Below are 13,692 nucleotides of genomic sequence, written 5' to 3' on the forward strand. Positions count from 1 at the left end.
TGCGTCATTCGTAGACCGCTAAGGCCGAACTGAAATGAGACGGTCTGGTCCCTGATTCCCTGTTTGCGTCACCAGCTGTTCCCGCCCTGACCACCAAACGCTGCCCCTGTCGCCTAGTAACAACTAATGTCAGTTGAAACTAGGGATGAGCCAATACCGATACCAGTATCGGGTGGTATTGAAGCTTAAGGACTTGTACTCGTACTCTTAAAACTATGACGAGTACCACACCTGAATACCACGTTACGGCTTGACGTTAGCCTTACACAAACGTAAAAAGTGTGGTTTATTTGTTAAGTAAAACAAAGTTGAATGTTAAAATGTCAGCAACAGTTGCAGTTGCATCATTATGTCTGTGGTTACGGTTAGAAACAGGAACATCTGATGAAAATGAAACATGTTTTTAAAGTCATTATGAGAACTGTAATGATATTATTAAATACTCATATTGGTACTCGGTATCGGCAAGTACCCAAATGTAAGTGTTTGTACTTGTACTTGGTCTGAAAAAAAGTGGTATCGGTGCATCCCTAGTTGAAACCAAAAACTTCTACATTTAAAAGTGTATTCCTCGGCCGCTTCAGAGTCCGCCATCTTGTTTTGAAATGATGCACAATGAATCTCGGGATACGTTGAAGGATGCACCTGATGGATCCCTAGTGGCCCGGGATAAGGAGGACGCATTTGTTGCGGAATTGGGACAGCCTTCGACGGGCCGCTGTGACGCAAACGACCTTCAAATACGTGTTTCGAAAAGATGGAGCCCCTAAATTGGTACACAGCTTTTCTGACAAACATAGACAGTTATAATCCAGATTAAAAATGCAACATGTGTGATGATTGCATTGCATACTAATTCATCCAACGTCTTGCTTGTGTTTCTTTTTTCCCTGTTGTCAAATTGCAGACGCACTTGAATCTTTAAAGTCAACATGAAGTTGAATCACAACCTTGAAAAATGAACATTACAACTTTATGAAGTCAGGCTCATTGCAGGGCCTTTATATTGACGTTTTAGTGTGTATATGCTGACATATAGAGCACACATGTTCCTCCATGTTGAAAACTGCTTCAAACACATGAGCATACACCGACCACTGAAAAAATAAATCACTGGAGTATTTATCCTCAGACGGTTAAGCACAGCAGAGTGTGAGGAGAAAAAAAAGCTATTAAAGCTCCATCAAGTGCATCACACTCTATCAAACATTCTCTTCCAAAGAACAGAGAGTTGTGTTCGGTCTCAGAGCCAATGTCAGCATGGCCGAGAGCAAACGGGGAGAAAGGACAGAATGAGGAAAGACGGACAGAAGGTAAAACTCAGGGGTGAAGGAAGGCTGAGGTTGATGAGGAGCGCGGTGAGGTCGGGAGTATGATGCACACAGCAGGGCAGAGTTGACAATGTCCTTTTTGCAAAATTATCCATTTCAGCCTGAGGGGGCTGCGGACACTGACTGCTTGTTCTACCCTTCTCTGTCTTGGGCACTGGGTTCATAACAATAAAAACAATGACCAGTTGTGTGTGTGTGTGTGTGTGTGTGTGTGTGTGTGTGTGTGTGTGTGTGTATGTGTGTATGTGTGCGTGTGTGTGTGTGTGTGTGTGTGTGTTAGTTTCCCTTGGTTACAGCCAAGCAACAACCCCTGAAGCTGAAAAATAAAGCCAAGGTGCAACTGCCAAAAACTGCAGTTCTTTTTCTGGCCACCGGAGGCTGGCTCCAAGAGTGAGTCATTCCCTGTATACACCCCATGTTAAAATGCCCAACTTTACAGTACACATTAACATGTGTATGCTAGGTTAAAATGACGTGTTTGTCTCTATAGTTCATTTCCCACTAATGCTACCTGTAAGTAGGGCTGTGCAAAAATATCGGTGCATCGAAGTATTGCGATACTTTAATTTTCACAATAATATATCGATTTTCCCGACCCTCGTAGGATACATTTAATGGATTTAAGACGCCCTCATATTTCCCTCAAATTCCTGTCATCATAACGACCTCCGCTCCTGTAGATGTCGCTGTAACGCTGGGAGGCATCAATTGTTAAATGTGTCACCTTTCATAAATGTGCACGTCCAACTCGGCAGGAAACTCAGCCAGATTGAGTCCGTAGGGCTCCTTCACTGCCTGCTGCTGCATCTGGATCTCCTGAAGAGGTGAGATGAGACACGTGAGATAGAAACGCACAAAGACATTGAACATTTTTATCACAACTTTAAAAGTGTTTTTTTAGACAAACACAAAAAGGTACACGTGAGCAGATTTAGTTTCATGCTAGCGCCTCTAAACAGCAAATAATTAGCTGTAACTCCAAGTATAAAATCACACAGGCGAGGTCAGTCGGTTCAGCTGCTTCTCCACAACTGATTCATTAATTAGGATGGCCCAGGGAGTGTAATCTGAGCTACTATGAATGTAATTTGATTGTTGGTGTCTGATGAGATGGCTTCCTGTTCGGGGGAAGTGCCCTCCCGGGGTTCCTGCGCTCAGTGTCCTCTAAGTTTGTTATAATCAGAATAAACAAGAGATCCGTTTAACAAGGTCAAGGTCAAGACATGAAAATCAACAAGTTTGATTATTTGTAACCATGGCCGATTGATTATAGGTGTGTGCTTTGTAAAAACAACCTGTAAAACACTGTTACACAATAAGGCCTTCAATAAAGAATCCAATTAAGCAGAGAGATTAAAGTGGCGTAGTCATTTCAAACTGTTACAAAAGGAAATAAAAACAATTACAGAGGCTCCTCAAGAGTTACGTAAAGGTTTTCCGTTTCGTTCAAACCAGAAATTAGGTCACATTTTGTCCAATTTCAAAAGCAAATTCAGCATTTCCTTTTATGAAGGTTTAGTCAGATTAACTATTGAACCAGCGTGATATTAAGTACCACTGTATTCTACTACCCACTGAGCCTTCTTATTAAGTGCGCCTCGGATTGAGTAACAGCTTGGTGGTGTACAGAAAGTGCACTTTTTTGCCATCTTTTTCCAGTTGTTTTCTGTTGGCAGTTAGACCTGGGCACCTTGCGATGTTTCAGGATCACTCTGAACATCTTGAGTTGTCTCTCTGTTCATTCCCATAAAAAGGTCCAGATCTGTGAGTTTACTTCTGGGATAAATCACGGACACGTGTTCACAGGCGAGTGAAGAGTGAGAAAACATTTTCTGGTCTGATTAATGTCGGTGTCTGTGTTCACATGCTGGCGATAGGGGATGAATATCATGTAACCAGCATGAATCCATCTTGCCATGTGCCGTGGTGCGAGATTGCGGGGATGGTGTTATATTGTGGTTGTGAGTGTGTCCTTGGCAGAGTTATAACAACGGAGCATGATCTGAATACTTACAGTCAGTGTTAGACATGCACACTGGGAAAAACGAGTAAAAATGATATTCTATAATATGGTTTAATCACTTTTATATTTTGATACAAATACGACTGAATAGAATTTGAGGGATTTCATTTAAGAAACCATTTGGAAACCAAATAACCACATGTAATCTCTGTTGTTCTATGAGCTGATTCTATGTGTATCTATGGTTATCAGTCCCATGATATAACCACCGCACTCTGATAGAGTCAAGACAGCTGAAATCTTTTGGTGAATAAAGGATGGTGTACTGGAGAAAAGTTGTGCCCATAAGAGCAATATTATCATATAGTGGCTGCTGCTGCGAAATCTGTGATATCAGTGGCAGAGTCAGTCGTCTCCCAATCAGAGGGTTGGCGGTTCGATCCCTGACTGCCACAGGACACATGTCAAAGTGTCCTTGAGCAACACACTGAACGGAACCCCAAAGTCATATCCATCGATGTATAATTGTAGTTAGTTCCTGATTGGTGATTGGCACCATGCATATAGCCTTCACCATCAATGTGTGAATATGAGTGTGAAAGGGTGAACATGACGTGTGTAAAAGCCCTTTGACTGGTTGGAAGACTAGAATAGTGCTGTCCATTTACCACAATATGTTTGATATACACAGTGACTTGCATAAAAATTCCCAACCCATTGAACTTTTCCTTTAACAACTGCAACAATTAAAGGGATTTTATTGGGGTTGTAAATATTGGACGAACCAAAAATAGTCTATTATTTTGAATTGATACATAATATTGAAAATGATTAAAAATAAAGATCTGAAAGCTTTTCAAACGAAGATCAGGTGCAACCAATTTTTGACTGCTTATATGAGTTAATTAAAGGCCTGTGTCCACTTAAGGGGTATTTTGTGGTGGCAGCACCCACGACCTCAATTTCAGAGCGCTTCTCACCGGCGCTCACTGTTGCTAGGTTACGAAAGTTGTCTGGCAGCACTCCCACTTCCCTCGGTAGTGACCTGTTTTGAATTGCTTTGCATGCTTAATATTTGCTTTTATTCAAAGACATTTTACAAAGAAAATGTAAACACAATGGAAAGGAATCGTGTCCTGCCATTAGCAGCAGCTCCACACCTGGAAATTGAACCCTCAAAAAAACAAAAAGGATTAGCTTCTCCTCCGCCAAAGTTGATATCTGAAGTCCCGCCCCTTCTAGATTTTGATTGGTCAGTGAGGGAAAAGTGACATTGATATGTGCGGCGGTGTTCCAAAAGTTATTTTCAACAGTGAGTGCTGAAAATGCTAAACTGTATTGGTTTTGTGTAGACAATAAGCGCTGCCTGTACAAAAACAGCTGTTAGTGGACACAGGCCCTAAACCGTAAAAAGTAAAACAAGTCTATTTAAATTCCAGGATACAAGTTGTAATATGTGGAAAAGTTAAACAGGTTGAATACTTATGCAAGGCAGCTAAACAAAAATATTATATTAAGTATTAAGTATATATAAGTATTTAAGGTAGGAATTGACAAAGAGAAGCATTTAATTCTCCAGTTTGTTTAAAATGTCTGGCAAATACTCATCAAAGGAATTATTTCTTGAACAGATTTTCAATCCTTGAGGTGTATTTTTCGACCTTAACCAACATGACTGAGTGAAGCTTGTTAAATAACAGTGTGGACAGAAGTGGCCGTAAAGCATCAATCGCAATTTCCTCTTTGACTGTTTTCTGACACTTGAGCAATATGCTTAAAATAATGTATTTGGTTTTCACTGTATTTGTATCGATTTTAGCTGCACAGAGGAGAGAACAAACGAGGGAGTTCCTGGAACATGGCCAAGATACAGCAGCTGTGAACACACAGACACACACACACACGCACACATACACACATACAGGTATACAGACACAATCACAAAACACAGAGCCTCGCGCAATCACAAAGTACATGAGAACACAGACGACTGTGGAAACATAAACAATAGTTTATACATACACAAACAATACAAATCCATCCATGTTCATGCGGGGACACGTACGCCCACTTTGAGGGGAATATGAAATGAGCATGTGTAATTACATGGCAAACATAGTAATGATCTGATGTTTAAATATTTCAACAGTTTTGTGTTGTGCGGGCACCCCGGCAATCCATCCTCAGAGACAGGCTCAGAGGCAGCCACATGAGACGCACGGCGGGGAGTGTGTGCGCACGACACGTGAGCTAGCTGTCCAGCCAGAAATATTCATGATGGGCTCGTTGCTCAAGGCCCCTCGAGAAGACATGTCAGAGAAAACGTACAGAAAATAAATCATAAATCAGAAGTGGAGAGAGATGGATGGAACGAGAGGGAAAACCTCGGCCTCAAATCTGAAGATCAAAAACGGTGCCATTGGAATACTTTTGTAGAGATTCTCTGCGCTGTTAATTTTGTAGCATCGTCATTGTCCATTAATGTGATGAATTGCAGCTGCAAGCACCAGTTTTGGCTGATAAAACAGGCAGTTCTTAAGATAAGAATTTGCTGTTTCCAACCTGTCATTTGAAAAGTAATATTTTTGTGGGTTCCCTCCAGGTACTCCAGCTTCCTCCCACAGTCCAAAGACATGCTCGTTAGGTTCACTGGTGACTCTAAAATTGCCCGTGTGGGTGTGAGCGTGAAAGGTTGTCTGTCTCTATGTGTCAGCCCTGTGATTGACTGGCGATCAGTCCAGGGTGTACCCCGCCTCTCGCCCAATGACAGCTGTGAATAGGCTCCAGCCCCCCGCGACCCTGAACAGGATAAGCGGTATTGATAATGGATGGATGGATGGAACTCGTTTTGCATTTTGGGAAATTTTCTTCTTTGCTTTTTGCCAAGAGCGAGTTAAGAAAATAATGACAACTGATGTGTGCAGGTTAAAAGCTAAATCTGTAGCATGGAGGCAATTAGCTTAGCTTAGCATAAACACTGCAAGTAAGAATTTTTTCTGGCACAAAATTACCTTTAAAACCAAAACATGAAAACAAAACCTATTGGTTTTACACATCTGTTAATGTACATATTTAATAGTTTAGATAGTAATTGTTCAAAGGCATTTTTTAGGAAGTATAAGAAGTACTGCCATGCCGATTTTTTTTCTTTTGCTCAGTAGACACCAGACAGAGCCATGCTAGCTGTTTCATCCTGCTCCTAGACTTTATTTCAATCTGATTGCGTCCTGGCTTTAGTTTCATAGTTAAAGCTCCTTAAACTTATTGTTTTTCTTGATTTTGGCGCCCCCTGTGGACGAAGCTGTAGCCTCGTATCTCTCTGCTGATATTGTCCTGTTCATGCTTAAGCGGTGGTTTTTAACAAAAAATCTCATCCTGCTTTTTTAACAATCATATGCATCACTCACTTTAAATTGTTGTCCTGGGAAAATGTAAACAAAGGCAGCGTGCAGTTCATCGCTTCGTCTGACACCTACCCCCCGCCAACGGTTTCAGGTATTAAAAATAATTATATAGAAATAATCAATCTGGATGCTGATGGTCTGGTTTGCTTTTGTAGGTCATATAGAGACATCAGAATTAATTTCAGTTTCCTCACTGGAGCTTTAATACACAAAAATATGATTGGTACTGATCCAGGTTTCTCAAATTGTCACGTTAGCACTTAACACAAGCAGCTTCACAAGACCTAGCCTAAAAAAACATCAAGGACAGTCATGGTCCGTAACAACATTTCATGACAATTTATCCATGAACTGTTGCAATATTGGAGTCAAAACCCTCAATGTCAATCTTATGGTGGCACTAAGTGAATAGTTATTGGTAAATAAAAGTGTAGGGAAAAAATGACTGTATGTACAATCCATTGGATAGATGTTACGAGACTGCACAGGAAAAGTTAAGAATTTAACAACAAATGTGAGGATTACACCAATATGGATTCATCCTTCAGGCATCACGGATATTTGAGTCCAACCCAAAGTGGTGGAGTGAAATTAACATCCACAGAGCCATTTCCCTTGTGTGGCTGAATTTTAAAACATTTGCTTCAGGGGTCAGTTTTAACATCTTTAAAATGTCCCCTGATGACAAAGATGATGACAGTGGAGCAATGTGTGACATCTTTATCACTGTCACCATTGCAGAAAATAAAGACCCTTCATGTAAGCACTGTAGAAGATTGTGTTAGAACAGCATCACCCGCCTAAGCCTTCAAGCAAAGACTCGACACCATCTGATCCCCTCATAAAAAAAAAAAAGAATTACCCACAATCCCAGGCATAGGGGAGCTTGAATGTACAGTCATCAGCCAATAACGACTTGGCCCTCAAACACAGTCATCTTTTGCGAATGACTAAAATGTTGCTGCATGAGAGTGAATCAGTCTTTATGTATGTTCTATGTATTAAGAAAGAGACAAAGGAGTCACCTCACTCCTTCAGATGACACGATGGGTGGAAACAATGCTTGTTACCACAGTAACATAATAACTGCTGCATCTAAACAGTCATTTTTGGTGACTCTTTAAGCCTCTACATTTCTGTTATTTCTTGTGTTTGATTCCACCCTTTGACACACTGACTGACTGTACTGTACTCATTCTATTTATATAACACAGTGTGGACTATAGTGAGGTGAGGTAAAGAAAGCTAAAATCTTACGTCTAGAATTTTCCAGCTTCGCTCTGACAGTCAAAAGTAAAGTTAAAAACAACACAGTCATATTCAAATAAGACTTTAAGTCTGCATAGTATATCTTTTTGTGTAAACAACTGATCATATATCTCCACAAAACATGAAAGGTCTTGCTCCAAGTGGCAAACACAGATAAATACTGCTGGACCCCGCAGTGCCCCTCACGTCTACCATGTTTTAGCTTCTGTCAGCTCATTGTTTTGTTTTTCTCTGGACGGCAACAAACCAACTGTTTTGGTTCACGTCTCTCACCAACCTTGTTTCTACTAAGCAGCTTTTTTTGACTAGCTGGAGAAAATAATGGAGCCTGTTAGCTGCTAGAGAGCCTGATATTTCCTTTGGGGGGCTGGTGAAGCTAAATAAGGGCCTGTGTCCACTAGCGGCTTTTTTGCGCCAATGCAGTTCAGCGTCAGTTCACTGATCAAAATCAAGAAGGGAATAGAATATCAACTTTGTCAACAACAATGGCGGAGGTGGACCTAATCCTGCCGTTTTTTTGAGGGTGCAATTTCCAGGTGTAGAGCTGCTGCTAATGCCAGGTCATGATTCTTTTCCATCGTATTTATGGTTTCTTTGTTAAATTATAATAAATAAAAGCAAATATTAAGCATATAGAGAAATTTAAAAGAGACTTAATGGTCACTACCGAGGGAAGCGGAATAGACAATTGTCGTATCCTAGCAACAGTGAGCGCTGGTAAGAAGCGCTCTTACATTGAGGTTTTGGGTGCCGACGGTGCAAAAAACACTGTTGGTGGACACAGGCCCCAAGAGCTTAAAGGAGAGTGAAGACTGGGCTTTTATTTATCAGGTAAACAAAAGCACATGGTTTGTTGTCCAGTTTGTGCTGGTTTTGTAAACAAGAAACAATTTTTCTGCCATGACAACTGCTATAGTCAACTGTGTCTTAACATATTTGCCTATGAAACTGCATAAGGTAAGAGTATGTTAGCTTTTGTTCAATGGTAAATGGACAGGTACTTGTATGGCACTTTTCCAGTCTTAGATCCAGTCTTTAGATCCATCTAAGCGCTTTTACTCTTCATGTCACATTCACCCTTTCACACTCACATTCAAACATTGATGGCAGAGGCTGCGATGCCAATGCATCAGGATCAAAGTTAATCACAATCACAGACACAAATACAAACTAATTAGGGGACAACTCTCTTGAACTCTAAGCCACAGCACGTGACAGTGATATCAGCTAAGTGGCCAAAAGAAAAAAACTGAAATGAATGCAGCTTTATGTTAGCAGCACACAAGCTGGTACTTATGTAACAATGTGAGACTGTGTAAAAGAAAACGTGGGAGTGTTTCACTTGATGTTCATCAAAGTTAGTGAAGTTTTCACTTTGGTGCAGCCTCTTTCTCTTCAGTTAGATTTAACCACATTTACTCTCGCACGGCAGTGCTGGACAACGAATCCTGAGAGGAGCACTCCAACAGTCTCTTCTACAACTTTAATGAGCTCACTTACTTTGTTAAACCGGTTTCTACACTTGACTGAACTAAATGCAAATGATCACAGATGACACAAAGGAAGCAGACTACTATTAAAAGAACATTGTGGCCAGTATTAAAGAAGAACAAGAGGGAAAAATACTGATTTCTTTACAAGATCCAGAAATAAAAGGCTGCTGAAGGCAAAAGCAGACGTTGAGCTTCAGCAGCCTTGACAAGGAAGCAAGAGCAGGTGAAAAACCTGCAGGTGACCAAAAATCACCCGATGTCTTAAAAGGAGAACAAATCCCACTGCACATGTCCCACATACACTCCTTAATGATACCTGTGCCGTAGGAACAGAGAACTCTTTCCCATCAAAGCAATGAGAGTGAACACAAAAACAGAAGGTGTATTGATGGTATGATACTCTAGCTAAACCTTGATCATGTTGCACTGAATAATGAGTATGCTGCTGACATTACAGGCTGGTTTTTACAATGGAAACAGAATAACTGTTATTAAATATTCATATTTTCACCAATGTGTTGCAGGTGTTGTCAATAGTCAGTCCTAGTGGAGGTCAATGCTATTTGAGTCCAACTAAAAACCTGTTAAAATCCATCTAATTAATAGATTTTGTGTTTATAAAAAGATTATACCAACGGCATTATTAATGAAGGTAAGTGAGACTGTAAAATACAGGAAATATAAATGCAACCTTTGTCCCCCTGGAGCCGAGGGCACCAGCTGGGCGTACGCCTGGTTGTAACATTACATCCAGCCTAGAGCTGAAAGTTACGACGGACTTTAAATTACACCCTGTGCAACAGTTAGACTTAATCCCTGTTTGTGATGCACCCGGGTTTAATTTTCATAGTGGCAGTGTGTCTTGTTGTTTTACAGGATGATAAATAAAACGGCATTAAAACTAGACAGAGTCATCCGTGATCGGACCGACCCACTGGAAATCTACTCAGGTGCTGATTTGAGCTCAGATTTTGTGCCAACAGGGCCTTTCAGAACACCGTGACAGACATGATAAATAGGGACTTTAGGCAGCGACAGTTGCAGGGACGGCTACGGCGTTCGAAAGAAAAAAAGTTCACCTTTGCGCACTTCCTGTCGTTGTAGCCCAGCCGTCTACTAAGGAAGAAAGACTGGTTTGCCGTAGTCAGAACAACGTCAGAGCGTAAGCAGGTAATTATATGTTTTTTTATAGCTGTGACACTGTCCATCTAAATTTCTGGACCGGTTCATGTCATACAGTAACATAAACTCCTCATCGATTATTAAATTGGCAATTTTAAGAGTAGCGATTTTCACAAGAAGCAGAAGTAGCCGTTGTTGCAAATTGTTGCTTAGTAACATTAGTTTTCTACCACTATGACATCCCGTTGGAATGTTTCATGGCCGCTGCAGCCATCCCTCATACACTGCTTAAAGTCCCTAATGTAAATCGGACACGGCATGCTTATCATTAATGATTAAAGCACTGATCAATTTCCTTCTCCGTAGCTTTTGTTTCTTTGTTTGTGTTTTTATGTTCTGCAAACGACTCAGAGTTTCCTTATTTCACTATCCGTAAAATGTATTTTTCTTTACTCTTGTTTTGTGTTATCCATATCTTGTCAAGAGAATTTGATGGGAGAGGTTAGAGAGTGGAGAAGTGTGTTGCTTGGCAACATTCACCACTTTGTGTTCACATGGATGCGCATCATAAGACCGGGCGCATCTACAACCCGTCTTTGTTAGTGTCAGTTGGTAATCAAGAAGTCGTCGTAGCTAAGTCGGATGTAAGGGAAAAGACCTATTTTTTTTACGCCCAGCTGGTGCACTTGGCTCCTGGGTGTTAATTGAAATAACCTCTCATAAAAGTCTTTCATGTCTGAGTCAGGGGCACCAGTTTGAGGCTTATTCAGATTTTACATTTCTGGCTCTCTTTCAAAGGTTACCCTCACAGAGAGATCAGTAAAACACACTGTACACGGCTGTTGACATGGCAGCCATGATCGAGAAAGTCATACAGGGTGCATACAGAACAAAGATGCACTGTTTTTATGTGTTCAGTACGGGGCTCTTTATGTATTCAGACAGTACCTGTAATTCCTTTGTTATTAAAACCTCATTAAAAAAAGATCATATAAGTGAGCAGAAGGGTTTCTATTCTCAAGAGCAAAACCGAGAGTAGAAAGTAAGTGTTAGGGAGCAAAGACCTTAAACCAACCTTAACACAATCTCCTCACCATTTAGAAGCCCCCTCTCATTGAGGCTGATTAAGTTGACGATGACTCCTTCTTCTGACGCAAAAAGAAACAAAGAACTGATTTCTTCTGGGGGACTCGGGAAGGAAAACACAATTAGAGTGACACACTCAAATTGGAAGGCAAAATGTTTTTTACGGCCCAAAATAATAGCGAGTGACATCAACGCGGCCGCGAGGTGCAATTTCCCGGAGGTCATTAGAGGAGATACACAGCCTAGATTTAGTAGAGGTTCTCATTTGATTGGCAGTTTTGTATCCTTAAAAATAAGGCTCTAAATTTAGCCTTTGCTTCACTCTTTGCTCCTTATAAGCTTTGTGTTTTCATACCTCCTGTGTGCGATTGCTGTCTCCAGACTCTGTTAGCAGTTTGATTGGCGTAGAGCGCTGGGACACGGATCCGTCGTCGTCACGGTCCTCCTCCGAGTCGTCCTCTGATGAGCTGCTGATGGCCTCCTCACTCGGGGGAGGAGGTGCGCTGGCTGCAGTCTTCCTCTGGAGCAATGCCTCCTCCTTGTTGCTCTTGTTTCTGCCAACATACACAAACAGAAATAAGGATTTAAGTATGCAATAACAGATAAGGTGGCTTGCAAATAGCTGACATCAATTATTAAGAACCTGTTTATTTCTATGTTGAAGGAGTGTGATTGAGAGTGTCTTAAGAGACTAGATTGTCCGTCACAGCAGCCAAGGCTTCATGTTCTTCCACAGCTCGTCACTAAAGGAACCTGACTAATACTGAAATAACAAATCCGAAGTGCCTCCAACTATGCTTTCTGCGTTTGCCAAGAAAAGCCTGGTTGAGTCACTGCACGATGAGAATGCTTCTGAGATAAAACAATTTTCTTAACCAGTCCAAACTTCTCCGTCTTCCGCGTGCTGGCTTCTCCCAGTACGGCCAGAATGTGCCTCATTGTCACTGCAGATTTGATTGTAACAGGCAGTTCTGGGAAGCATCCACTCCAGAGAGAGAATGGTGACAGTTAGAGATGTTCGGATACAATTCCTGACACAGATTCCAAAACCTACACTTGAGTATTGGCCCATTATTTGCATTACTTTCATGTTTTTGGGAACAGGTTCCAAAATAATCATGTCAGGTAATGTTGAAGAGAGCTGAACCTCAAAGTAAAGTCATTTAAATACTCCTACTTAAGGTCAAGAGTTCAGGGGTGCGACAGAAAAGGATCAATGATATATGCTGGGAAAAAAGGGTTTCCTTACAGTCTTGTTAGCCTCCATCAAGGAGATCTGAAAGAACTACAATTTCCAACAGACCAGGGAGAACCTACTGATTCTCCTTAAAGATGTTGAGGGGAAAAACACTCCTTGGATTTCTCTGCTCACCATGTCGCTATTGTGATCTGCTAAACACAGGTGATTCAGAGGGCGGATGAATGGATGTAGAGAGGTGACTGAAAATAGAGGTGTGCTGTGTGTCTGCGTGTGTAAGCATGTGTGTACACGTGCTGTTTTTATACAATCATTTGCACGTGACTTAGTTCAGTCACACCTGGAGCACCGTGCGGTGCAGTGCTCATTTGGCAAGAGCTGCTGGGGAACATCTGAAAAAGAGAACAGCAAATTGCAGCAGCCAAATTAGCTCTTTATTCTTTAGGCGCTAATGCGTGCAAGGTGACGATTATTATAATTGTTAACTGTGGAGGCAAAATTAAAACCCTATCTCCATGCAAAATGAAACAGTACACTGCAATAAAACGAGTTTGTCCAGTGAGCTCTGCACAAACTTACTGTATGATGTCACCACTTTTAAGTGTTTGTTTTGCCTCTTATTGATGCATTCATGCCGTATGAACTTAAATTGGTTGGTGTTTTGTTTGTAGTGGACCCCAACATAACTAGCGACCAGTTTGTGGAGGCTAATGTGGATCCAAATAAGGAACAAAGAAAAGGCATTAAAAGAAAAGCAGTACAGAACATTAGAGTGGCCATGTGTAGTGAATTAGTGGTCATGCTGCGCTGCAATAATGTGCAAACC

At 41.2% G+C, this 13,692-nt stretch overlaps 1 protein-coding gene across 1 annotated transcript in view; it reads right to left on the bottom strand.

The window, feature by feature from the left end:
- Window positions 1–13,692, bottom strand: part of fig4a (FIG4 phosphoinositide 5-phosphatase a) — a 68,535-nt gene that overhangs the window by 7,241 nt on the left and 47,602 nt on the right. Inside the window, exons 21-22 of the mRNA XM_069686032.1 lie at window positions 12,024–12,222; window positions 2,056–2,147 (exon numbers count right to left, since the gene is read on the bottom strand). Coding sequence (XP_069542133.1) covers window positions 2,056–2,147; window positions 12,024–12,222 — 291 coding nt within the window. The remainder of the gene's footprint in view (window positions 1–2,055; window positions 2,148–12,023; window positions 12,223–13,692) is intronic.

The sequence above is a fragment of the Semicossyphus pulcher genome, unplaced genomic scaffold, assembly GCF_022749685.1.
Source record: "Semicossyphus pulcher isolate SPU_LCO1_2020_fin unplaced genomic scaffold, fSemPul1.0.p SCAF_11, whole genome shotgun sequence".
Lineage (NCBI taxonomy): Eukaryota > Metazoa > Chordata > Actinopteri > Labriformes > Labridae > Semicossyphus > Semicossyphus pulcher.